The sequence below is a fragment of the Mus pahari genome, chromosome 7 (assembly GCF_900095145.1).
Source record: "Mus pahari chromosome 7, PAHARI_EIJ_v1.1, whole genome shotgun sequence".
NCBI lineage: Eukaryota > Metazoa > Chordata > Mammalia > Rodentia > Muridae > Mus > Mus pahari.
The window spans coordinates 93,718,337-93,739,273 of record NC_034596.1 but is presented as its reverse complement, the minus strand read 5'-3'; the positions used below and the strand labels follow the sequence as shown (position 1 = coordinate 93,739,273).

General features: G+C 47.9%; 1 protein-coding gene across 6 annotated transcripts in view; it reads left to right on the top strand.

The window, feature by feature from the left end:
* Foxn3 (forkhead box N3) overlaps positions 1-20,937 on the top strand; it is a 374,947-nt gene that overhangs the window by 325,288 nt on the left and 28,722 nt on the right. For 4 of the 6 annotated variants that reach the window (XM_029540799.1, XM_029540798.1, XM_021201834.2 and 1 more), the window contains one exon: positions 20,795-20,860. The exons of 1 other annotated variant lie outside the window; for it this stretch is intronic. In XM_029540799.1, the coding sequence (XP_029396659.1) occupies positions 20,795-20,860 (66 nt within the window). The remainder of the gene's footprint in view (positions 1-20,794; positions 20,861-20,937) is intronic. One more of the 6 variants, XM_029540801.1, reaches the window with a different exon arrangement.

Sequence of the window (20,937 nt, the reverse complement as noted above, 5' to 3'; positions counted from 1 at the left end):
ACCCTCTGTATCCACACCCTCTGTATCCACACCCTCTGTATCCACACCCTCTGTATCCACACCCTCTATATCTACACCCTCTGTATCCATACCCTCTGTATCCACACCCTCTGTATCCATACCCTCTGTATCCACACCCTCTGTATCCATACCCTCTGTATCCACACCCTCTGTATCCATACCCTCTGTATCCATACCCTCTGGCTGCCACTTGACTGGAGTCCAAAGACCTTGAAATTCCATGAATATCCTGTCTGATTCTTTTATATTCCCTGTCTCTGGGACCAGGCAGGGTTGGCAGATGTTAAAGTGAGCTGAAAACACCTAGGTCAAGTTGACTCTGTCCAGAGCTACCGAGGACCCAAATAGGCAGGCTCAGGGCAGCTCCCAAGTGGCCTCAGCAGTACAGAGCATCAAGTACCTGGGCATGGGTTTCCATAGTGATGGTTAAGTCCATTGTTTCAATGTTTCAAGTGAAGCAGGTAGACATCTCAAGAGGCAGTGTTTATGTATTCTCTTAAAGGGAATACTTTCTGCTCTTGGGGTGTCACCAAGCGTTCTTGCTGTACAAGGCAAACATTTGCAGAAGTCTGACAAAGGCCTTTGATCCAATGAGGAAGTTGGTAAAAGCAAGCTCTTTGTAACAGCCTTAAAGAAAAACCAGAATAATACAGTTTGGTTATCTATTATTTGTTGTAAAATGTTAAGGGATTTGCGAGGCTCTCTGGCTCTCGCTACCTATATCACAAATCTGACTGTAACCAAAGGTTATATATAATGCGGCATGGTGAATAATGCATGCGGACTGATAACAGGCTTTAAAAGGGAGAGAGAGAGAGAGAGAAGGTGGCTTTTAAGTACAGTGTGGCATTTCCCTTTCTGCCATGGTGATACATGATATAGTGCTCCATGGCGTGCAAAATGTTATTGGTTGTCATAGCAATAGAACACCATCGACAAGGAAGGAAGAAATGCTCTCTAAGCCGCTCAGCTGACATAGAACTCTCATTATAACAGAATGATCATTGTTGCCACTGTATTTACCGTCAGGTAATAAAATCCATGCTACACCTTTTTTATTGCCCCCTCTTCTCTATGTCAGTTCTGAACGGCCTCACAGCCACCCTGGCACCTTCATTAGGTACCTGCTCTCTGTCTTGGTTGTGGGTTTTGGACTGAGAGCTTTTGCTGCTTGCAAAAATAGGCTGTGCGTTTAATGCATCCTCAAACTCTTGTCGAGCTGCCGGCCTGAGCCCATAGCTCAAGAGCTTGAGCAGGTCCTTGGTAATTAGTTCTCCATGGTTCTCTTCCCTGTCATGGCTACCCTACTCGATGGCCATTTTTCACTCCTGTGTTCTGTCAGCTTAGACCTGAGTGAAGAGTCTTCCTGCAGAATCACCTGACCTGGGCTCATCTTCCCTCCAGGGCTCTTGAGTGACTGTCGGGGAGTTTGCCCAGGGCTGGATCTCTGGGGTATCTGTCCTGTCGTTCAACGTTTGTTTGTGCTTGGAAATCCATCAAATGCAGTCACCATTGTCAGGTTGCTGGGCAGGTCAACTGCAGAGGCCCCAGTTGTGTCCCAGCCTGCCTTCTTTGTCGGTAGTGGGTGTATCCTTTCTCAACATTCAACCTGTGAATAAAACTCCTTAACCTATCGGTAGAGTAGGCTATGAGGGAAAACTGTGTGTGTGTCTGTATGTGTCTGTCTGTCTGTGTATATGCCTGTGCACATGCGCACTTGGTGACAGTGCTGTGGCTGTGTCCTTGTGATCTGACAAGGTGTTGCTTATCATGAGTGCCAGGGAGCCTCTTGCCTTACTCAGTCCTCACAGATATCCATTTCATAGAGAGGAGTGCTAAGGCACAGAAAAGTTGACTAGCTAAGGTAACATTGTTGGTAAGTGCCTATGCTGGGATTTGAGCCCATCTCACCTGACTTCAAAGCATAAATTCCCTACTACAACTTTGTGTAATCTAAACTGGAATCAAGGAAGGCCCCAAAGGAATCCAAATCCCCTGGTCATATTGGGAGACGTGCTGCTTGCTGGCAGTGCAAAAGGGAGAGAAAAAGAGAGAGGAAGGTACTTAGAAACTACTACACATTGCTTCCAAAAGGCAAGACAGCAGACTAGAGCAAAACCATGCTCGCTTGGCTACATGATGCTGTTGGAAACAAGCTGTAAAGCTGTTGGCAGGCCATGGATAGCAGGGACCCCATCTCACACTCCACCCCAGCTGACTCAGGGCTGTCACAGGTCACCATGTCACATGGATCAAATGGAATATCCAGCAAACATAAGCTCATTGGAGCTACACCCTTCTCAGGGTTGACAAGTTGGTGAATGGCCAAATGGGCCCAGCATCCCCACCAGTGAAGGAGTTGCTGTTGCCCCCATTTCCTAGACATGGAAACTGAGTCACTGAGAAGTCATCTTGTACTAAGCTATACCTGGGGAGAGTAGCCAGCACCCCCTTCAGGAAATACCTTAAGAGCTCGCTGAACTCAAGGAGTGTGGCACATCTGTGCTCCTGCATGTGGTGACAAGTGAAGATGGGCCCTTTCCCTGCAGTGGGGATAACATGTGGGTGAACTAGTGCACACAACCGAACTAGGAGCTCTGAGCATCCAATGATGCCTGCCAAGTATCCAAGAAGGGTAGGAATTTCTTAGAGGAAGACAGGACTTTATAGAGAGAATTAGTCATGCCTCCGTGTGTTAGCTGAAAAGCAATGTAAGGCTGAATGAGCTTGCCTTATAGAAATCTTGAGAACTTAGGGTGCTGAGTTGGGCACGGAGTCTGAGTTGGACGCAAAGGCTCTCTGTACTGGCCTCGAGGGTGTAAAGTCCAGAGTGAGAGTAGAGGCGCAGTGGATGAATGTCAGTCCAGCTCTCATCTTACAGACCAGGAAAACAAGGACCAGGGCTTCTCTCTAATGCCTGCTCTGTGGAAGAGCCACCCCATATGTATAAAAATCAGACACACGCATGGGCACTCACCCAGAGCATTCTTAGAAAAAGTTAGAAAACAACCTAGTCCAGGACCAGGGGAACACTGAGTGAGCCGACGTTTTCATCTGGTGCAGAAATGAGAAGGAACGAACCACATTCCTCCGTTCCCAGATGAGTGCATGCCAAGACTCAGGGTTCAGTGAGGGGGGAACAAGCCAAGTCACAGAAGAGAAGTATGTGTCCATTTATGGAGAGTGCTCACACTCAGTTGGTACTGGAGTCTTTATGTGTTTATACACAAGTGTACATGAGGGGGATACACAGGCACATGCATACACAGCCGTGTGGGAGGAGGCAGAGACAGGGTCTCTCATTAGGACCATCGATTAACCTGGACGAACTGAGCAGTGGGATCCTGTTCGCTCTGCTCCTACTGAGTAAGTGCGTGCCCTGTGCCCAGCTTTCTATATGGGGAAGGCGTGGGTATAGAACGCACATCCTCATGTGAGGATGCAAGGCCAGATTTTACTCAACTGAACTACCTCCCTTGACATTTCCTTGACAGTCAAGGTGCCTGCGCGCGTGTGTGTGTGTGTGTCTGTCTGTCTGTCTGTCTGTCTGTCTGTCTGTGTGTCACCTTCAAGGTGACGACATAGGATTGGATAACCTGTTTTGTAAAGGCTTAGTTTTCAAAATAAGTGGCTGCCACATTCATGGGTTTAAAATTACGTGTAACAAAAAAGCTACATGTATTGGCAGGTGTAGTTATATACACTGAGTTGGTTGGAAGAGGCCTAAGGAGTCAGAGCTGGTCTCCAAATTCGCAAGGCCAGCAAGGTATTCAGGTACTGCACAGGCAGTTGCAAGTGTAGATACAGAGCCCTGTGCGTGCCACATGACAGTGCCAGTGAACAAAGCAGGGTTTTGCTAAATGAGTGGGTTTGGTGTCAGGAGGAAAAAAAAAGAGTCCAATTTCTGATGGCATCAGTATTCCACGGCAGAATCCCAGACAGGAGAAGGGTACAAATGGCGCCGCTCATTAGCAATCAGAATACAGATGTCAGGCTCATTTTGCCTAAGTGTAGCAGCATCCTGGGAATGGCAGTATGGAGAGCCAGGCAGAGGGTGCTGCGGGCCCAGCAAAGATGAGAGTCCCTGGAGGGGAGGCCCGTGGCCACTTCCAAGGTTTCAGGACTGGACTTGGTTACCTTCCTCTTGGCCAATGGTGCTTCATTGGTGAGAGTGAAAAGCTAATGTTTCTTAAGGAACAGCTAAAGCTAAAATTTCCTAAATATATTTTTATTTTGTCAAAAAAAAAAAAAAAAAGCCACCTTAATTTTCAACCACAGCATTGTTAAGTGATATATGTTTGGTCCCCTTTGGAGGAGAAACTGAAGCCCAGAGAGAGAAAGCCTTTCGCCCAATGTCATACAGCAAATGAATGGTGTGGTTTAGAAAGAGCCCAGCAACAGAGTGCTGACCCTGTTGGTTGGTATGTTGGCACTGTTCTGGCCAGCACGTCTGGTGGGAAGCAGAGAGCACAGAAGACTCTGGGCTATGATCCCTGGCCTTTTCTTACCACAATTGATCCTTTTCCACGCAGCGTTCAGGACGGCCACATCCCTTGTGAGCTCAGGACTGGCGTGTAAGATAAATAAAGACATCCTTTGGAGAAAATTGCCACAGCGTAGGTCCCAGCTGGGAAGGGGAGATACAGAAAATACTAACGTCGGCGCTGCTATTTCCCAGAAGCCTCTGGCTTGGGTGTGGGTCAGTAAAGGTCCAAAATCTTCAAGGAAGCTGTGCGCCATGACGGGAGCACCCTGCTGTTGGGATGGTCGGAGACCGACTTGCATTACGGAGTATGCCCATCTTCGGTAGGGAGAAGAGAGGGGCCGTCAAAATTAATGAGGGTAGGAAGAGAAAGCACCCTTGAGGGCAGCCAGGACTGGCCAGTGAGTGTGGAGCCAGCCACGCGGCTCTGAAGGCTAAAGAAGCTGGGGGAGTGGGGAGAGAGGGAGGGGCTTCTGAAGTGGACCCCCCCAGGAGAGAAAGCTCCACACGGGAGACAGTTTGAAGGCCTTGGCAGTGGCTCCAGGCTGGCTGTGTGGTTGCCACCGTTACTAACAGTTTACTTGTCCCCAGGCTGATTGGTCTGCCTGGAGTTGAGGTTTGGGGGTTGTCCTTATATTTTATCAGAAGAGAAGTTGGGGAGGTGAGCCGAGCCTTCTATGGCCCAAGTCTTATTTAGCCACGGCCCCTGCCCACACACGAGCCCCTCCTTCCAGCCCTACCAGTACATCTGTCCACAGTAAAGGCGGATCAGCTAGTGTTTGTGTGGAAACAGTGTAACCAGCCCAAGCTTAGGGGTTGAGCCAGGCTGGCTGGGGTTAACCAAGCTGTCCCCCTAGCTGCCCATCTCTGGAACAGACATGCCTTCCTTCTGGTGAGTTATGCAGGCCTCCAGAGTTAGGGGTCACCAAGCCACTGCTGCAGTTATTTTCTGTGCTGAGAAGTTGCTGAGTGCCTGTAAGATAACAGGATGGAGTCTTAGGTATCAGGAGCCAGTTCCTCCTCAGCCCACATATGCCCAGCAGTTACCACAATAAGGCAGCAAAGTCATCTCATTCTTCAGATGTCTGCCATGCATCACCACCAGTCACAGGACAGACAGACAGACAGACACATGCGCGCACACACACACACACACACCAGTCACAGGACAGACACACACGCACGCACACATGCATGCACGAATGCACGCACAGGTTATTACCCATCACAGACCAGAGTCCATCAGTTTGTCTGTCTGTCTCTGTCTTCCTCTTCTTCACCCCTTCTTTCCTTTTCATGAGTGCTTAGAAAAACCATAATTCCTTCTGAAGACCAGAGTCCTTGTGCCCTGGCCCCCTTTCCCCTGAATCCTAAATGCAGCTAAAGCTTCCTACTTTCTTCCGTGGGGAACCCTCAGTCCTAGTCGTATATGTTCTGCCTCAAGGGCATAAAATTAATATAGAAATGACATTTTATGTAGTGGAAACCTTTGATATGACAGTGCAAGTGGCTCTGCTTTGGAAAGTCATCGATCAGACATGAAATGGTACCACCAGGCTGCTCACTGCCCCGCCTCCCACCCCCAAAATCTAACTCTGAAAAGCGAAGCAAAAAGGTATTGGAAGAGGACAGGAGCTGCGGCTTTATGAAAACTGGCTCTCAGGGTCACACAGCAGCATTTTTTTTTCCCCTTTTTAAAACTCTAACCCAGACAAGAAAAATTGGATGCCTTCCCCCAATAGAGTCTCTGAACTGTACTTAATGAAAGCTTGAATAACTAGTTTGGATTTTGAAAGGTAGAAAACCCTGCCCGTTGCTGACTATGGTTGCGTAACGAGGCAGCCAATCCCATTTTTATCTGATTTAGACGCCTTGCAAAATAAGCTTCCACCGGGCCGTCCACTTTTTGCCAACATGTCCTGGCAACTTCTGTTGACTCTGTTTACTATGAAAGTGATTGGTTTCATAAAGGCCTGCTGACTCATTTTTTTGTTTATTTGTTTATAGTCTAAGGTAGCCCAGGCTGACTTGGAACCCCCTACAGAGCCAGGGATGACCTTGAACTCCTGGTCCCCCTACCTCTGGCTTTTATTGTGCTAGGGATGGGATGCAGGACTTTGTACATGCTAGGCAAACAAGTCCATGAAGATGTTTTCATTCCAGTCTATCATGAACAGTGGCCACATTCGCCCCCTCTTATCCTCTCCGTTCCCCACTTCCCTGTCCTGCCAGTCCTCTTCTGTCCCCAGATCCCTCCTTACCTATTCCTAGAGTGTGTGCGGATGCACGTGTGTATAAAACCTATGTTCTGCACGTGAAGGAAGACATAGAGTACTTGTCTTTTGAGTCCATACTATTTCTCTTAATTCTCCTTTTTCAAGGAACTTGGCTTCTTTCCAGGAATGCATTCAGAACCCTGGCCCTGTGATACACGTCAGAAAATGGAACTGTATGTCTCCTGAGGAGCTGGCTGTAGCATGCATTTCTTCTTTTGAGAAAATACGCTATGCTGGTAGAAGGTGTTCATTCACCCGATTTAGTTCCCACCCGGCTGAGAAGGGGAAGTGCATAGGACAAAGTGCAGTAAATATGATTGCCTCCCATCAGATCCACCCACCTCCCTGGGCAAGTACAGTGCAAGGGAGACCTGGGTGGGTGGGTCAGGGTGAAGGGCCTGCCAGAGACCCCCTTAACAATCTCCACCTTTCACAGCCATGACTGAGAGAAGACTCTCGCTAGCTTGGCTCACTAAAGCTGCTGTCTGCATTCTCTCCTTCTGCTCCAAAGCTCACAAACTAGTCTGGTTCCCAGTTTGGAGCTGGCCGGTGGAAGCCCGGCCTCTTGTTTGCTGTGGAGTTGTCTGGGCAGCAGAGCAGAGACATGAAGAGATTGGCCAAAGCAGAAGGCCCAGAAAGGGCAGCTCTCCCAGCCTGGCCAGGAGGGATCCTGTACTGGGTAGAGGAGGCAGGGGTCTGTCTCCAGCAAACCTGTATGTACCAAACCTTGTCCTTTCTAAGATAGGCTAGAGGCTGTAACCTATAAGTTAGTGCATCTGCTTTGGAGATTCACACAACCAACCCCCTGACTGTAGATAAGGAAATTTTCTCATTTAGCAGATAAGGCAATGGAGGCCACTTGGGCTGGGTAACCTGCCGGGACCTGTTGGTGGATAATCAGGAAGATAGCATCATCGCAGAGAATGTACGCTGATGTATTTCTTCATCTTTAACAGTTTCCTAACTTGAGATGTGTTCTCCATGGTTTTGTTTGCATGCTGCCCCTAAGGGACTTAGGTTTTTTTTTGTTTTTGTTTTGTTTTGTTTTAAATCTTCAGGGATCCCTGGAAAAAGCTCAACACATGGTAACAACACGCATAACAGTACCATGTTTGTGTGTGTGTGTGTGTGTGTGTGTGTGCACGTGCGCATGTGTGCTGCATATACTTGCTGCTGCAGTTGCTCATTCGTGCATGTGGAGCCCAGAGGCCCATGCCAGCTTTCCCTGGTGGCTTTCCACCCTTTTTCTTTGCTTGTTTTGACAGTTTCTCACTGAACCTTGCAGCTCTCACTGAACTATTTTGGCTGGAGCGGCCTAAGGGCTCTACCTGCCTCAGACTCACCACAGATAGGGTCATGCACACCACCACGCTCAGCCTTCTGCCTGGGTGCTAGATTCCTAACCTCAGGTCCTTCTACTTCTTTGGCAAGCGCTCTGCTGACTGAGTGTTCTCTTCAGTTCAGAACCATCTCTGTTTCCCAATAACAAATGTGTTAGGGTTGTGTTGGGTAGTTACAAACGCTTAGTCAAAACCACACAGCATGTTAGCGCATGTGAAAGTTTCACAAGCACCCAAGACCTTGGGACCCTGTTTTCTGTCACCAAGGAGGAGGATATGCCGTTCTCTTGTACTGACGCGCTCCAGAGGGAGGCCTCTGCCCAGTGAGTCTCAATCCAGCTCCTTTCTGTATCCTTGCCTCTCGTAGAGCCCCATAGAACTTCCAGATCCTTCCCAGAAATACACACAAGCACCTCATGTAGCTCCCAGTAAGCCCTTTATGGACTCAACCCCTGATCCAGGTTCCTCCTTCCCTATCCTCTTGGCCTCCACACTCCGGTCTGCCCCTCCCTCACACAGGAGCTGCCTCTGTTTGGCTCTTCATAAATGCTAATGAGAAATAGAGGGCAGGGAAAGGGGTCCAGAGCCTGAGGGGATGGGGAGACAGTCTCCACAGCTGCCTTCAGTGAATGACTGAGTGAGCTCTCTTCTGCCACCTTAGTGGGTGTGGCCAGGATGACCTGGTAAGTAAGCACTGAGCGTCCTTGGCAGTGTAATCGCTGAGATTGCTCCCAGTTTGGGCTCTGATTCAGTGTTTGATGCACAGTGGTGTCACTGGTTTAATGAGACACTATGTAATAGAAAGTATTGCTATTTTTAAAGCGATCAAATAAATTAACATTTTAAAAAGAATTTCTTTACATGTGTGTATAAGGCCCAAGTAGAGGTCAAAAGAAACTTGGAGTTACTTCTCTCTCAGTAGGTGGGCCCTAGAGATCAAACTCCAGCCAGTCACCAGACTCAAGGCCAACCAAGCCAAACCATCCAAGCCATCTTCCCCACCCCAAATTGATTTTGTGTGTGTGTGTGTGTGTGTGTGTGTGTGTATGTGCGCGCGCGCGCGCGCGCAAAATGGAATCAGTAATGAAATCCACATTGGATTCATTAGCTATCCTTTTTGTTTGTTTTTGCAAAGTGCTTAGAGAAAATAGGCAGCTAGACATTGTGGAGAAATGCAAAAAAAAAAAAGTTAATTGTGTTCTGCAGCCCCAAATGGATAGTTTCTTTGGAGAATAAAATTAAAAATCACCCCCTCCTGTTTCCTTTTTACTTCTAAATCTTGCTGAGTAGGACTAACCCAGGCTGCCCCTGAACTTGAGCCAATTCTCCAAGCTCCTCAGATTCTGTTGTCTGTGTGTGCCGGTTCTCATGTAGTCCACGCTGGCACACAGCTCCCTATGTAGCCAAGGATGCCCTTAGCCCCAAATCCACCAGAGTGCTGGGGTGTCACAAGAGTACTGCCACACTCAGCTTACATTTAGTGTGTGTGTGTGCGCACGTGTTTTTTATTTATATTTAGGGGGGGTTGTTTTTGTTTTGTTTTGTTTTTTTTTGAGACAGGGTTTCTCTGAGTAGTTATGGCTGTCCTGGAACTCTCTAGATAGATCAGGCTGGCCTCTAGCTGATCCTCCTGCCTCCTGCCTCTAGCCTCCTGCCTCCTGCTTCCAGCCTCCTGCCTCCTGAGTGCAGGGACTAAAGGCATATCCTGGTTTACTTTTAAAACAGAATGCATTTTGACTGCTAAGTGCAGCTCTTGCTGTTGTCACCTAGTTACTGTGCACATGAGTCCACGTGCCCATGAGTCCACGTGCGCATGGCATGGCGCAGTTGTCAGAGGACAACGCTGCAGTTGAGGCTGGGTTTCTCCTGTTTATGCCACATACGCTAGGAAGGCTGACCCAGGCTAATTACCCTGCCTCTGCCTCCCACATCTCCATAGGGAGGGGCACACGGTTTACAGAAGTGCCCTGCAGCAGATGGCCGGGATGCAAACCCAGGTCAGCAGGCTTGGACAGCAAGTGCTTTCTTACCCACCGAGCCATCTCCCTGGCCCAGTGTCCTGTTTCTAACCTTTTCTTTCATCAAGTACCACTCAGTAAACAAATGGGATACGAAGTTCAGTTCCGAACCCTTAATTGAAATGAGGAAGGGTGGTGTTTAATCTGTGACTTGTCTATCACTGTGACACTTGGGATCGATATGGCGGATGCTCCTTTACTGAGCAGCGAGCACAGCCCCGGGGACAAAGCCTTCCTTTTAATAAGCTGTGAGGTAGGTTGTGAGAGTGGCAGTCAGCTGTGTGGAGCCAGAGTCCCGAGACCCTAGCCAGCCAGCACGCAGTCATAGAATCCTTGCTGTGTGTGGCGTTAGACTTCTTGGCCAGTAAATAACATGAAATTTTTTTCAATAATTAATGTAAATTTGAGAATTTGCCCCTCTATAGGCTCTTCCTTACCTGTCTGGATCATTGTACCCCCGACACTTGATATATGCAGTTTGTATTGGTGGCTTTGAGATGCAAATGTTCCAGTCTCAATTAAATGCCTTTGGTGTGCATTTACACGCAGTCTCTTTGCTTTCTCTTACTGAACCAAAAGAACACAATGCTGGGGTAGTCTAGCCCTCCGCGACAGCCTACAGAAGCAGTGAGGGAATTATTCCTCTACATAAACTCTAGTTTGGGACACCTCTGAGGAGTGGCTTTATTTCTCCTTACTGAATAAAGCTTTTACAAATACAGGAACCTATCTTTCACTCTCAGGCAGCTCCAGTCACAGAGAAGTGTATGGGTAAAAACTGTATTTCTTCCAAGTTCATGCCTCCAAGTGGGGATCGTGCCTGACCTGGGTTTGGATGTGGACAGGTCTTGTCTGTGAAGCCCCCTGCTGCTGCTCTTAGGAACTTGGGAATTTCCCATCTCATTCAGACCGACAAAGGCTGGTGAGATATTCTCTCTCTCTCTCTCTCTCTCTCTCTCTCTCTCTCTCTCTCTCTCTCTCTCTCCTCTAAACATTTATCTGAAGAGTTAGAGTACTGCTGTCTCTATCTGGATAGTATAAGGGGCTATGAGTAATAGGCAAAGGCGCAGATACTCCTAAAAAGAAAGGGCCGGGAGGTCCACGGGCTCCTGAAAACCAGAGAGGAATCGACTGACCTCTGCTGCAAAGTGAGCTGATAGTCACATGACTGAGAAACCGCATTGGATTTATGAGCTAAAGCTCTGGGATGATGTCCTTTAGATGTCCTGCCTTCTTGTTTGCACGCATGGGATACACAGAGAATCCGATGCGTTTTGTGTTCTAAATATCCCTGGGAAGTATCAAGTTGGGGCCCCTGTGTCAGAGTGACAGAGCTCCTGTCTTCTTTCTCTAGGCGTGGCTGGGGTGGGGTCTTTGAGGTTTCAGTGGGGCCTGTCTACTGTTAGATCGCCAACTCACTCAGGGCTCACTCTTGCTTTGCCTGGGCCTATCTCTTCTTTTACATCAATAACATGGTTTCAGAGGATCACTTCTGAAATTCTGTGTTTCCCTGCCCAAAGCTGAGACCTGGCTGTCTGTCTGTCTGGAAACCCCGACAAGTTTGATTTCCTGTGGAATGGTTTGTTTAGTGGCATGATTGGAGATAAGCCTCGATCTATGGCCACATCGGGGTATAAGGTATAATAAACTAATAATAAATTGGCATTTTTTCAGTGACCTAGAGCCTTCATAGCTACTTTTACAAAATGCCCAAGTAAAAAGCTGATCAGAAATTGATCTTTTCAACTTGGTCATTTCATGGGTAATTAGACTGTAGATACACAGTAATTACTGGCATATTAATTTGAATGGTTGCTTTGGCCTTTCCCGTGTGGCCTGAAAGAAGACGGTGTTGAGGTTCCAGCTTAGTGTGTGTCTATTTAAAGTAAAATATTTCTCAGTGAAAAGGGATGATTAGGAAACCCCAAACAGATCCCAAGTTCACTCCCCAGGGAGTAAGTGTAGATGCCTGACCTTAGAAGTTCCTGGGCATTGGCTGCCCATCTCTGTGAGGTCACTGGGTAGAGGCTGCATCCTCCCCGTTAGTACTTCCCAGCATGGAGGCCAGGCTGCCACAGAGGTCAGTGTGGGTACTGTGGTCACATTCTAGAAAGAGAGCTGTAATTATGACTTCTAATTATGTACAGTTATGCCTACAGAGTTAAGCGTAAGGGCACCTCCTGCCTGCAAGTATAAGTTAATTGTCTCCAGGGTCAGAAGGGTGCTAGCTTCTGTCCTCTCCCCCTTAATCCTCTCTCCCACCCTAACCAGATAGGCATGGCCTTGGGTCTGCTGGGCTCACCCTGCGTTGGCGTATCAGCTTTGACCATTGGTTAGCACTTAATAAAGGGGAGGGTCACATTTTACTCCTGTACTCCTGTACTCCTGTACTGGGTCATGACCCAGCCTGCCTTCCCTGTCTCCCTGGTAGCCTTCTTACACCGTGGGAACACTTGGACTTTCGTGCCATGGGCCTTGACTTTGTTGAGAAAGAACATTAATCACCTTTGGACAGGTAGTCTGGTGCTTTATTTTGGTTTTGAGGGGTTGGTTTGATACCATCTTATTATTTTTGTTTTTGGGGTGTGTGTGTGAGAGAGAGAGAGAGAGACAGAGACAGAGAGAGAAACGGAGACAGACAGAGACAGACAGAGAGAACACTTCACCTTGTATACCCTGTCTAGATCTGTTTCTGATCTTTTGTAAAAAATTATTTATTAAACATATGAGTGCTCTATCTGCATGTATACCTGCATGCCAGGAAAGGACCTCAAATCCTATATTACAGGTGCAGATGGTTGTGAGTGCTGGGAATTGGATTCAGGGCCTCTGGAAAAGCAGCCAGTGCTCTTCACTGCTAAGCCCCCTTTTCTGATCTTTTTAGTAAGATTCCCCAAGCAGGATTTGAACAACCAATTTTTCCTAAGAAATCACTCTGCAGCCCTGACTCAGCCTTAGGCGGGGGTGTGCCTTGCAACCCTGACTTTCAAGTCTTGAGCCCCCCCCTGACTCCCACATCAGCCAGTGTCCTGCTGAGACGGATTCTTCCCTCCTGGAAAAGTGGCTTGGCACATATGCCCAGCTAAAGCCAGAGCTAATGAAGATGCCCTGCCTGTGGAATTTCTCCATTTCAGCAGCATGGGGCCTGCTACTCAGTGGCAGGAGAGAGTGGATGAAGGGAACTCTGAGTACCTCACAGGGGGTGGGGGGAGGTGGTGTCGGGGTGGAAACAGGGCAGCAACTGGTCTTCCAGTAAATGGGGGTAGTTGCCTGGGGCGGGCACCGGGCAGCACAGAGAGAGGAAGCAGGCTGAGTGCCGATAGGCTCCACTGCCGGTTAGTGCCCAGCTGTCTGGCGCTCCCACTGCCCCTCCCTGGTTTCTGTTCTCATGGCCTTCATGTCATCTCCAGCGTATAGACTTGAGATGTCCTTCCTTCCAGATACTAAGGTGTGTGCAGGGGGGGTGGGGGCGAGTTCTGAGCTCTTGTAGGAGTCCCTGTTTCTGTTCCTGTCCTACAGGAACTCAGCATGTGCCAAAGTTTCTCCATATATCCCTCGTTTAAAAACAAAAACAAACAACAAAAAAAACCACCAGTAAGCAAGAGGTTTCAAAATGGAGATGGCGAGCCCGAAGGGCCTCTCACAGACTTAACTCCTCTTCCTGTGACCCTAACCTGCATCAGGTCTCGTGCCTCTGTCCTCTTCGTGTCTGGAAGTTTAGATTGTTTTGTGCAATCCATTTCAGCTTGTTTGTCTCCCAAGCAGCTGGTAGAGAAACATCTATCACCTGGTCAAAGGCGCTACAGAGGCAGACATTCGTGAAATTTAGAACAGCAGGTGAAAGGTGTTTGCAGATAATCGGGATGAAAAGTGCCTGGCTCTGTGCTCGCTTGCGTTGGACACAGGTTCAACAATGTAGACAGAGCTCAGCAGATGTCAATAGTAAGGTCTTTGCTTCCAAGAGAAAATGGAAGTGTGGAGCGTCTCCCCGGAGAGCATCACCAAGTTGTTTTTGTTTTCTCTAGAGAGAACCAGCACTCATGACCCTGAGACCCAGCCCAGACACATCTGTGCCACCCTAGCCATGGGCAGTGTAGACCTAGACAGACCAAGGCCCTGGCATCTGAGCTCAGTTCTGACCTCCCTACTGCCTTCCCCAGCACCCTTTTCAACAGGAAACAAAGTTAGGGGTAATAAGTGGGTCAGGTTGGCCGCTTTGGACTGGCTTGTCACTTGGATAAACTTTTCCCCCCTTTTGGTTTTCAGAGTTAGTGGTGATGCCGGCCTGTGGGTTGAGCCAGTTCTTTTCTTTAGGTTTTTCTGGTCAGGTTTTAATCTGAGAAAGACTAAAAGGATGTAGAAATGAGAACCTCCTAACATCTGAGCTACAGTGTGGGTCACACATCCTCCCCTGGCCTGCCTTGCTGCAGATTCTTTCCGCTCTCAAAACTGGCTGTTAGTTCCAATGGTTTGAACTGTCTTCAGAGCAACAAGTTTGGATGCATCCTGTGTGGAGAGTCAGATTTGGAGGGTTATGGGGTCTCTGGCTCTCAGATAACTGGCCTCTGAGATGGCACTGGTGTGGCTAAGATGGAGGCATCAGCTTTTGTGAGGCGGCTTCGCATTCTTCCCAAACCCCGTCATACCGCTTTCTCTCCCCCTCACCCATAGTTCTGATGAGAGTCCCTTGGTCCCCGCGGTCCCCGCGGTCCCCGCGCCTGGAGCTCCTTCCTTCCTCTTGTTCCTGGTTCTTCCCCAGTGCTTCCGTCTTCACAACACTCAGGCAGAGGGGAAGTAGAAGTAGTGGTGACAAGTGACATCACTGGTGGCAAATGACGTCACCAGAGCCGACCGCACTGCTTCTGCTGCTGGCCGGATCACTTGCAGCTGCTTTAGATGTCTCGATTGGTTGCAGTGGAAGCCAAAGGCTTCAGTGACTCAGAGTCACAAATGCAGATATTCTATATCTCTCTCAGAGATTTTGCACGGGGAGGGCGGGGGAGGCAGGGATAAGCAACAAGGTGAATTTTCATGTGTCGTTTTGCTGTGTTCTCCTTGAGACAATGATTCAGAGGTTCCCTTCTCAGCTGTAGCACATGTACATGTTAACCCTGCCATTGTTTCTCTCCACTCTCATGGTATGGACTAGATAATGCTGTATCCTGCACTGCAGAGTGTTAAGCACCATCCCACCCAGTCATGACTATTTAAACTGTTTCCAGACATTGCCATATGTCCTTGGGCAAGGGAGAGGGAACTCACCCTCAGTTGAGAAACAGGGCTCAGTTAGAAGGGCTTTGCTACTTCCTGGAGCGTTTCATGGCTTGTTTCTTTGTTTTCTAGTGTTTCTTGGTCCTAAGAGATCAGGTCTTTTCTCTCTATTTTTAGGAATTAAGCAAATACTTCTTGGTATGTCATTCTCACACAAAGTTATAGAAAATGGATAAAGCTGTCTCAGAGCTAAATGATCTGGCAAAGCCATGGGAAGGGAAGGCTTTCGAGAGAGTGCTTTCTATTAGGCCTCAAGCAGATGACTAACTGAGGTGCCTATTACCCAGTCAAAGTTGACACTGGCCACAAGGTTGTCCCTGCATCCCTCAGTTCCTACCTGTTAATGGGTCCTCCTGGATGGCATACGCCACCCCCTACCCTGAGCTCTCCAGCCCAGGGGCTGCTTTTCTTCCTTATAAAACCCAGTCATTTGAGCTACACTGGCCCCTTTTCAAACTCTTTGGCCTCTGGTACTCTTAGCAGTCTCTCCAGGCTCCTCTCTCTTCCTCTCCTTAGGATGCCCTGCTCCATTTGCTGGCCACGCCCACTGTGGGCTCTCCCAGATGCCTCTGCCTGTTTTCTCCCTTATATCCACACAGACTTGCTCCTCAACCCATGTCTAGAGGGATCGGGTCCTTCTTTTCTTTTTTCCATTCGTTTGCCTTTGCTCTGGGTTCTCTTTGGTCACATTCACAGCCCCTACACGGAGTCTTAGCTTCCCCTGGTTTTGACAGAGTCCCTAGTGAATTCCACTGTCCATCCTGAGCCCCTCACTCAGGTGCCATCCCTAGCCAAGGGCTGAGTTGTATTCACCCGACCAGTGGCTAAGATAAAGTCACCATTCATTTATCCTGTGTGTGCTTCTCTCCACACCGATAGGTCCCACGTACCATCTTAAGCAGCAAGTGAGGAAGGCAAGGAAGAGCCTTAATGGCCCACTTGCTTTGTAGACAGGCATGTGAGAGGACACCAGTGTGCACTTCTGATTGTCCATATCTGCACTATTATATTTAGTATGTGACATTTTCCCCACATATATTATCTTTTGAGCAATCATGATCAATCACGTGACATTATAACACCGTGAAAATCACTTGAAGTGTAAAGAGGAGTGGGGGAGGGGAACACATTCACTGTGTGGACGATCAAATAATTTCCGGAAGTGATCATAATTCCCAAGGTTTCCATCTGAGAAAACTGGTAGGCCTGCCAGCTCTGAGCTGGTTTGTTTTGGTTTTTTGTTTGTTTTTTTGAGAGTGAGGACCATGCCTTCTGTCTGCCTTTATATTCTAAGGTTGCTTTAACACATGGCCTTTCCAGACACTTCTGTCTGGTACCCAACAGAAGTCACACCAAGAACCCACCAAATACCTACCCAATAGGCCATGGCTTTGCAGGAGTGGTATATTCTCCTGGCTTCAAAGATTGTCCTCTACCTCCAGACACCTTGGAGCGGATGTAGCATCTGGAAGGTGTCGCTTGGAGTCCATAGTTCTGTCAGTCATGAGTCCAAAAGGAAAGATGTCAGGTGACATTACAGATAGCTAGGAAGCTGTGGAAACTGGCATAAACTCTGGCTACTCTCACGTCTGCAGTCACCACACCATTTTAAAATGAGTGAGGTCAGGTCCAGCAACGTGAGAGTCCCATGTTAACTAGTAGTGGACCCAGGACTTGAACCTAGCAATCCCTCTGCCTGGTTTATCTAGTGCTTTTCCCATCCTGCCCACAGAGGAAAGCCTCTACCACTCCCAGATGGAGCCCTCTCCCTGTGCTGGGAAAGCAGGATTCAGCTTTATCCTAATCCAAGTAGCTGAGCTGCCGATGACAGAAGCTCAGAAGCCTGTTTTCCTCATTTGTGTGGGTCGGCTTGTGTGTACATTCAAGGGAAGAGGATTGGGAAACAAGCTGTGCCACCGTTTCTCAGTCCTGTACTGCAAAGAAGCTGCATCGTAATGAAATGACCACATCAAAGGTCCAAGTTGACATGGAGCACTGGGAATGTTCAGAGAAGTGATGCTGTTGCCAAAGCATAATCAGGGGCTCTTTCATTACAGGATGTGTGGTTGATGGTCATAGCTCTACCAAGCACCCCTGGTAGCATGCTGGGTACTAACCTGTAGCACATAACTTGGCTTCCTGGACCAGGACGCAGAGCTAGGGGCTATCAGGGAGGGTCCCTTATCCCAGAATCAACGGTCATGATGTCTTACTCTCCTGAGCCTCTGCCTCGCTGTGGTTCCCAGATTACAGCAGGAATGTTAACTCCTCCTGTGTTTGTGAGTCCCGAACAAAACACCATCATCTTAGACTGATAAACCACACAGAGCCAGAATGGGAAGCCCCCCACCTCACCTTCGGCAACCAAGGAAACCTCTTCCACAGCCCAGCCACTTGACTCTCTTCCTGTGGAATCGGTGTTCCTCCGCAGTAGATGTACCTCAGACTTGAAAACAGCTCCCCAGTCCTCTCAACTGTTCCCAGCTCACCCCCAATGGGCACTTCCATCAAAAGTGTCTCGGCTTCAGGTGGTTGATTTTATTGAATGCAAACGAGAGGGGAAACCTATGAAGACCCTAAGTGCACCCAGTAGGACAGCCCGTCACCCAAGGGGAGCAATGAGCTGATCCCAGAGAAGCTGAGGTGGATAGAGGAGGGTGTGGCACAGGAATGCCGAAAGGAGCCTTGCTGGGTAAGGGTGATAGGAAGCGGCTGTGCAGAGGCAGCGTGTAAGCATGCTGTTAACTGCTGTAAACATGTAAACAGCATGTAAACATGCCCAGGATCTGTGGGGCGGAACTTCAGCTCCAGGCAGATTCCATGATCACCTGAGATGCTTCATCTCCCCTTCCTGGAAAGCCGTCATCTAAGGAAAAGAGACTGCCAGTACAGTGAGGAGGTTTTCTACACACACACACACACACACACACAAACACACAGAGCACACACACACATACACACACACAGAGCACACATACACACACACACATACACACACACACACACACACACGATACACCATTGCAAAAACTTTTAATAATGTTAGCAAAAGGTTGCCAAGATATATTATTAAGTGAGAAGAAATGAGGCTGCAGCCAACTATTTTGCAGATATGGTAGTCTCCCCTTTTCAGCAGGAGATTCATTCTAAGACCGTCAATGAATGCCTGAAACTGCAGATGCTACCAACTCATGCACACACACATATGTTAGATCATGAGAAGTCTGCCTGTTACGTTCCCCCACAATTCCTAAAGAGAGAGGAGGTGGGGCTTGGGTTCTCTGAGGGCATCAGCATCTTCATCCATGGAGGCAGTACTTCTGCTCAAAGGAAAGTAAGGGAGGGGGTCAGCATCCTGTATTTTCCAACTTAGGCACGTTTGTTCGACTTGGTTTGGGTGGGTGGAGTGTCATGGGGAGATGCTGGGTAGACCCTCAGGTTCTGGCTCACCTAGATTCCTGTAAGAGCCGACTGATGCTTCTCTTTGCTTCTCAGGCTTTCTTTCACTAAGGCCATGCTTGTCTGTGACCCTCAGACTTCCTCCTGAGAGGGAGTGGAACTTACTTTTTTGTCTCCTAATTTCATATCTGAGCTTCCCACTACCCCAGGAACCCTCCCGTGGGGGGAGATAGAGACCATGTAGCCAGGGCAACCCCGACCACCTGTTGCACTTGGAACTTAAAAAGATGGCAGTGAAGTTTTGTATGGGGAGAAGAAAAAGCACAGTACATACTCAGTACATACACAGTACATACTCTCAGGGTTCCTCTCTGAGAGCAAAGTGTGACCGCCTCAGGACTTGTCCCTTGCCACCCTTGGGGACCAAGGACTTCACTGCTGGACAGTAGGGACCCAGGAACAGAGTAGAACTTGAAGCTTTTCTGTGACTCACTGAACATGTATCAGTGGGGAGGAATTGACTGTTTGAGCAGTGTCACCCCAGGAGTTGCCAAGGAAGCTAATTTACCTGTATCTCCTACAATGCGCTTATTAAAATAAACTTTTGCTCCATTATGGCATTTGGTAACAGGCCTCCTGCAGGCAAAATAGAAAAGGGCAGAGTGAAGTTTCTTTACCTTTTTATTTTTTATTTTTCCTGAGGCATTGTCTTCTGAAAGCAGCATCATCCATATTATTAATCGCTTGTGGGGTTTAATCATGCTTTGCATTACTCCCTTGGAATTAAACTACACATAGAAAGTATGAAAAATGCACTTTTTTAAAACAGTAAAAAAGTAATTTTCTTGCATAATACCCAAAATAAAGTGCCATGGAGCCATTAGTGGTAAATTGAATTTTTTGGTATGTAATTTGTACAAAAACTGACAAGTACGAGGCCCCCTCTCCCCAGTCATTAGTTACTGGGTTTAGCGGACACGGAGGCAGTAATCTGCATGGGCAGGCATTTTGATGTCGGCTTCAATTGCACACTTCATTTATTTGGACAGGGGACAGGCGGCAGCTTCTGTCACAAGGCCTCACTGCACTATTAGCGAATTTCGCCCCAGGGCAGCTGGGACGCTGGGCTGGGGCAGATGTTCTTTTCAGCCTATTCAGTGACCATTCTTGGGGGTTGTTTACCGTTGCCATGGTGACCTTCATTTCCATAGCAGCAGCGCTGCTGTTTCTCAGAGAGAAATGAATTTAGTTATAAAGGGATAATATTTTTCTCTGTCTCTATATAACCTGCCATCTGTCAACTGGTGGATTGGTAAGGATTCAGAAACCTATTAAGAATTATAGCAATAAAGTGATGTGCGTTCAGGAGGGAGCAGATTAAAAGCAATAATAAATGAGGATGTAAGCCTTCAACAGCAGAACTTCCTCAATTCCTTTCTTTATACTTTATGTGCTTAAAAAAAAAATACCTTCGTGCATACATACCCTTGCAAAATGCGATTTCTATTCTGCTGACAAATGGAAATGACCAAATGTCTTGTTTGTATCTGTCTGGATGCAGGGGTTTTCAGAGCTTTCTCTGATGCTGTGAGTTCCTCTCCCAACATTAGAGATCCTCAGGCTGACCTTCCTATTGTTGCTGGCTTACCTACTTCTCCATCCCAGCGTAAAAAAACTGAGGGCACCCAGACCAGCAGTTTATCAGACATCCACAGCACAGATCCCAACATTAAGAAGCATGAGAGGACATGGTCATAGATCTTAAAGAAGAAGAAGAAAATACTATCATGTTCCTTGAATCGCATTCTAGAATAACTTTTCTTTCTCTCAAGTCCGAATGGTGTGAGAGTCACCCCTGCAGTCCTTCATCTGGATGGCTTTTTTTTTCTCTGTCACATTCATAAGCTGTAACTTGCAGGGGGAAAAAAAGACACATACACACCAGCCCCGTTGTAAATAATGTTATTTATTGGTTGATTTTTCCAGATCCTGACATTGATGCTGCCAGTGCCATGATGCTTTTGAATTCTCCCCCTGAGATACAAGCAGGTTGTGAGTAGATGTTTCTATAGCATACAGCACCATAGTTTGTGAACGTAACCTCTCATTTACATCCCAGGCCGTAGGAA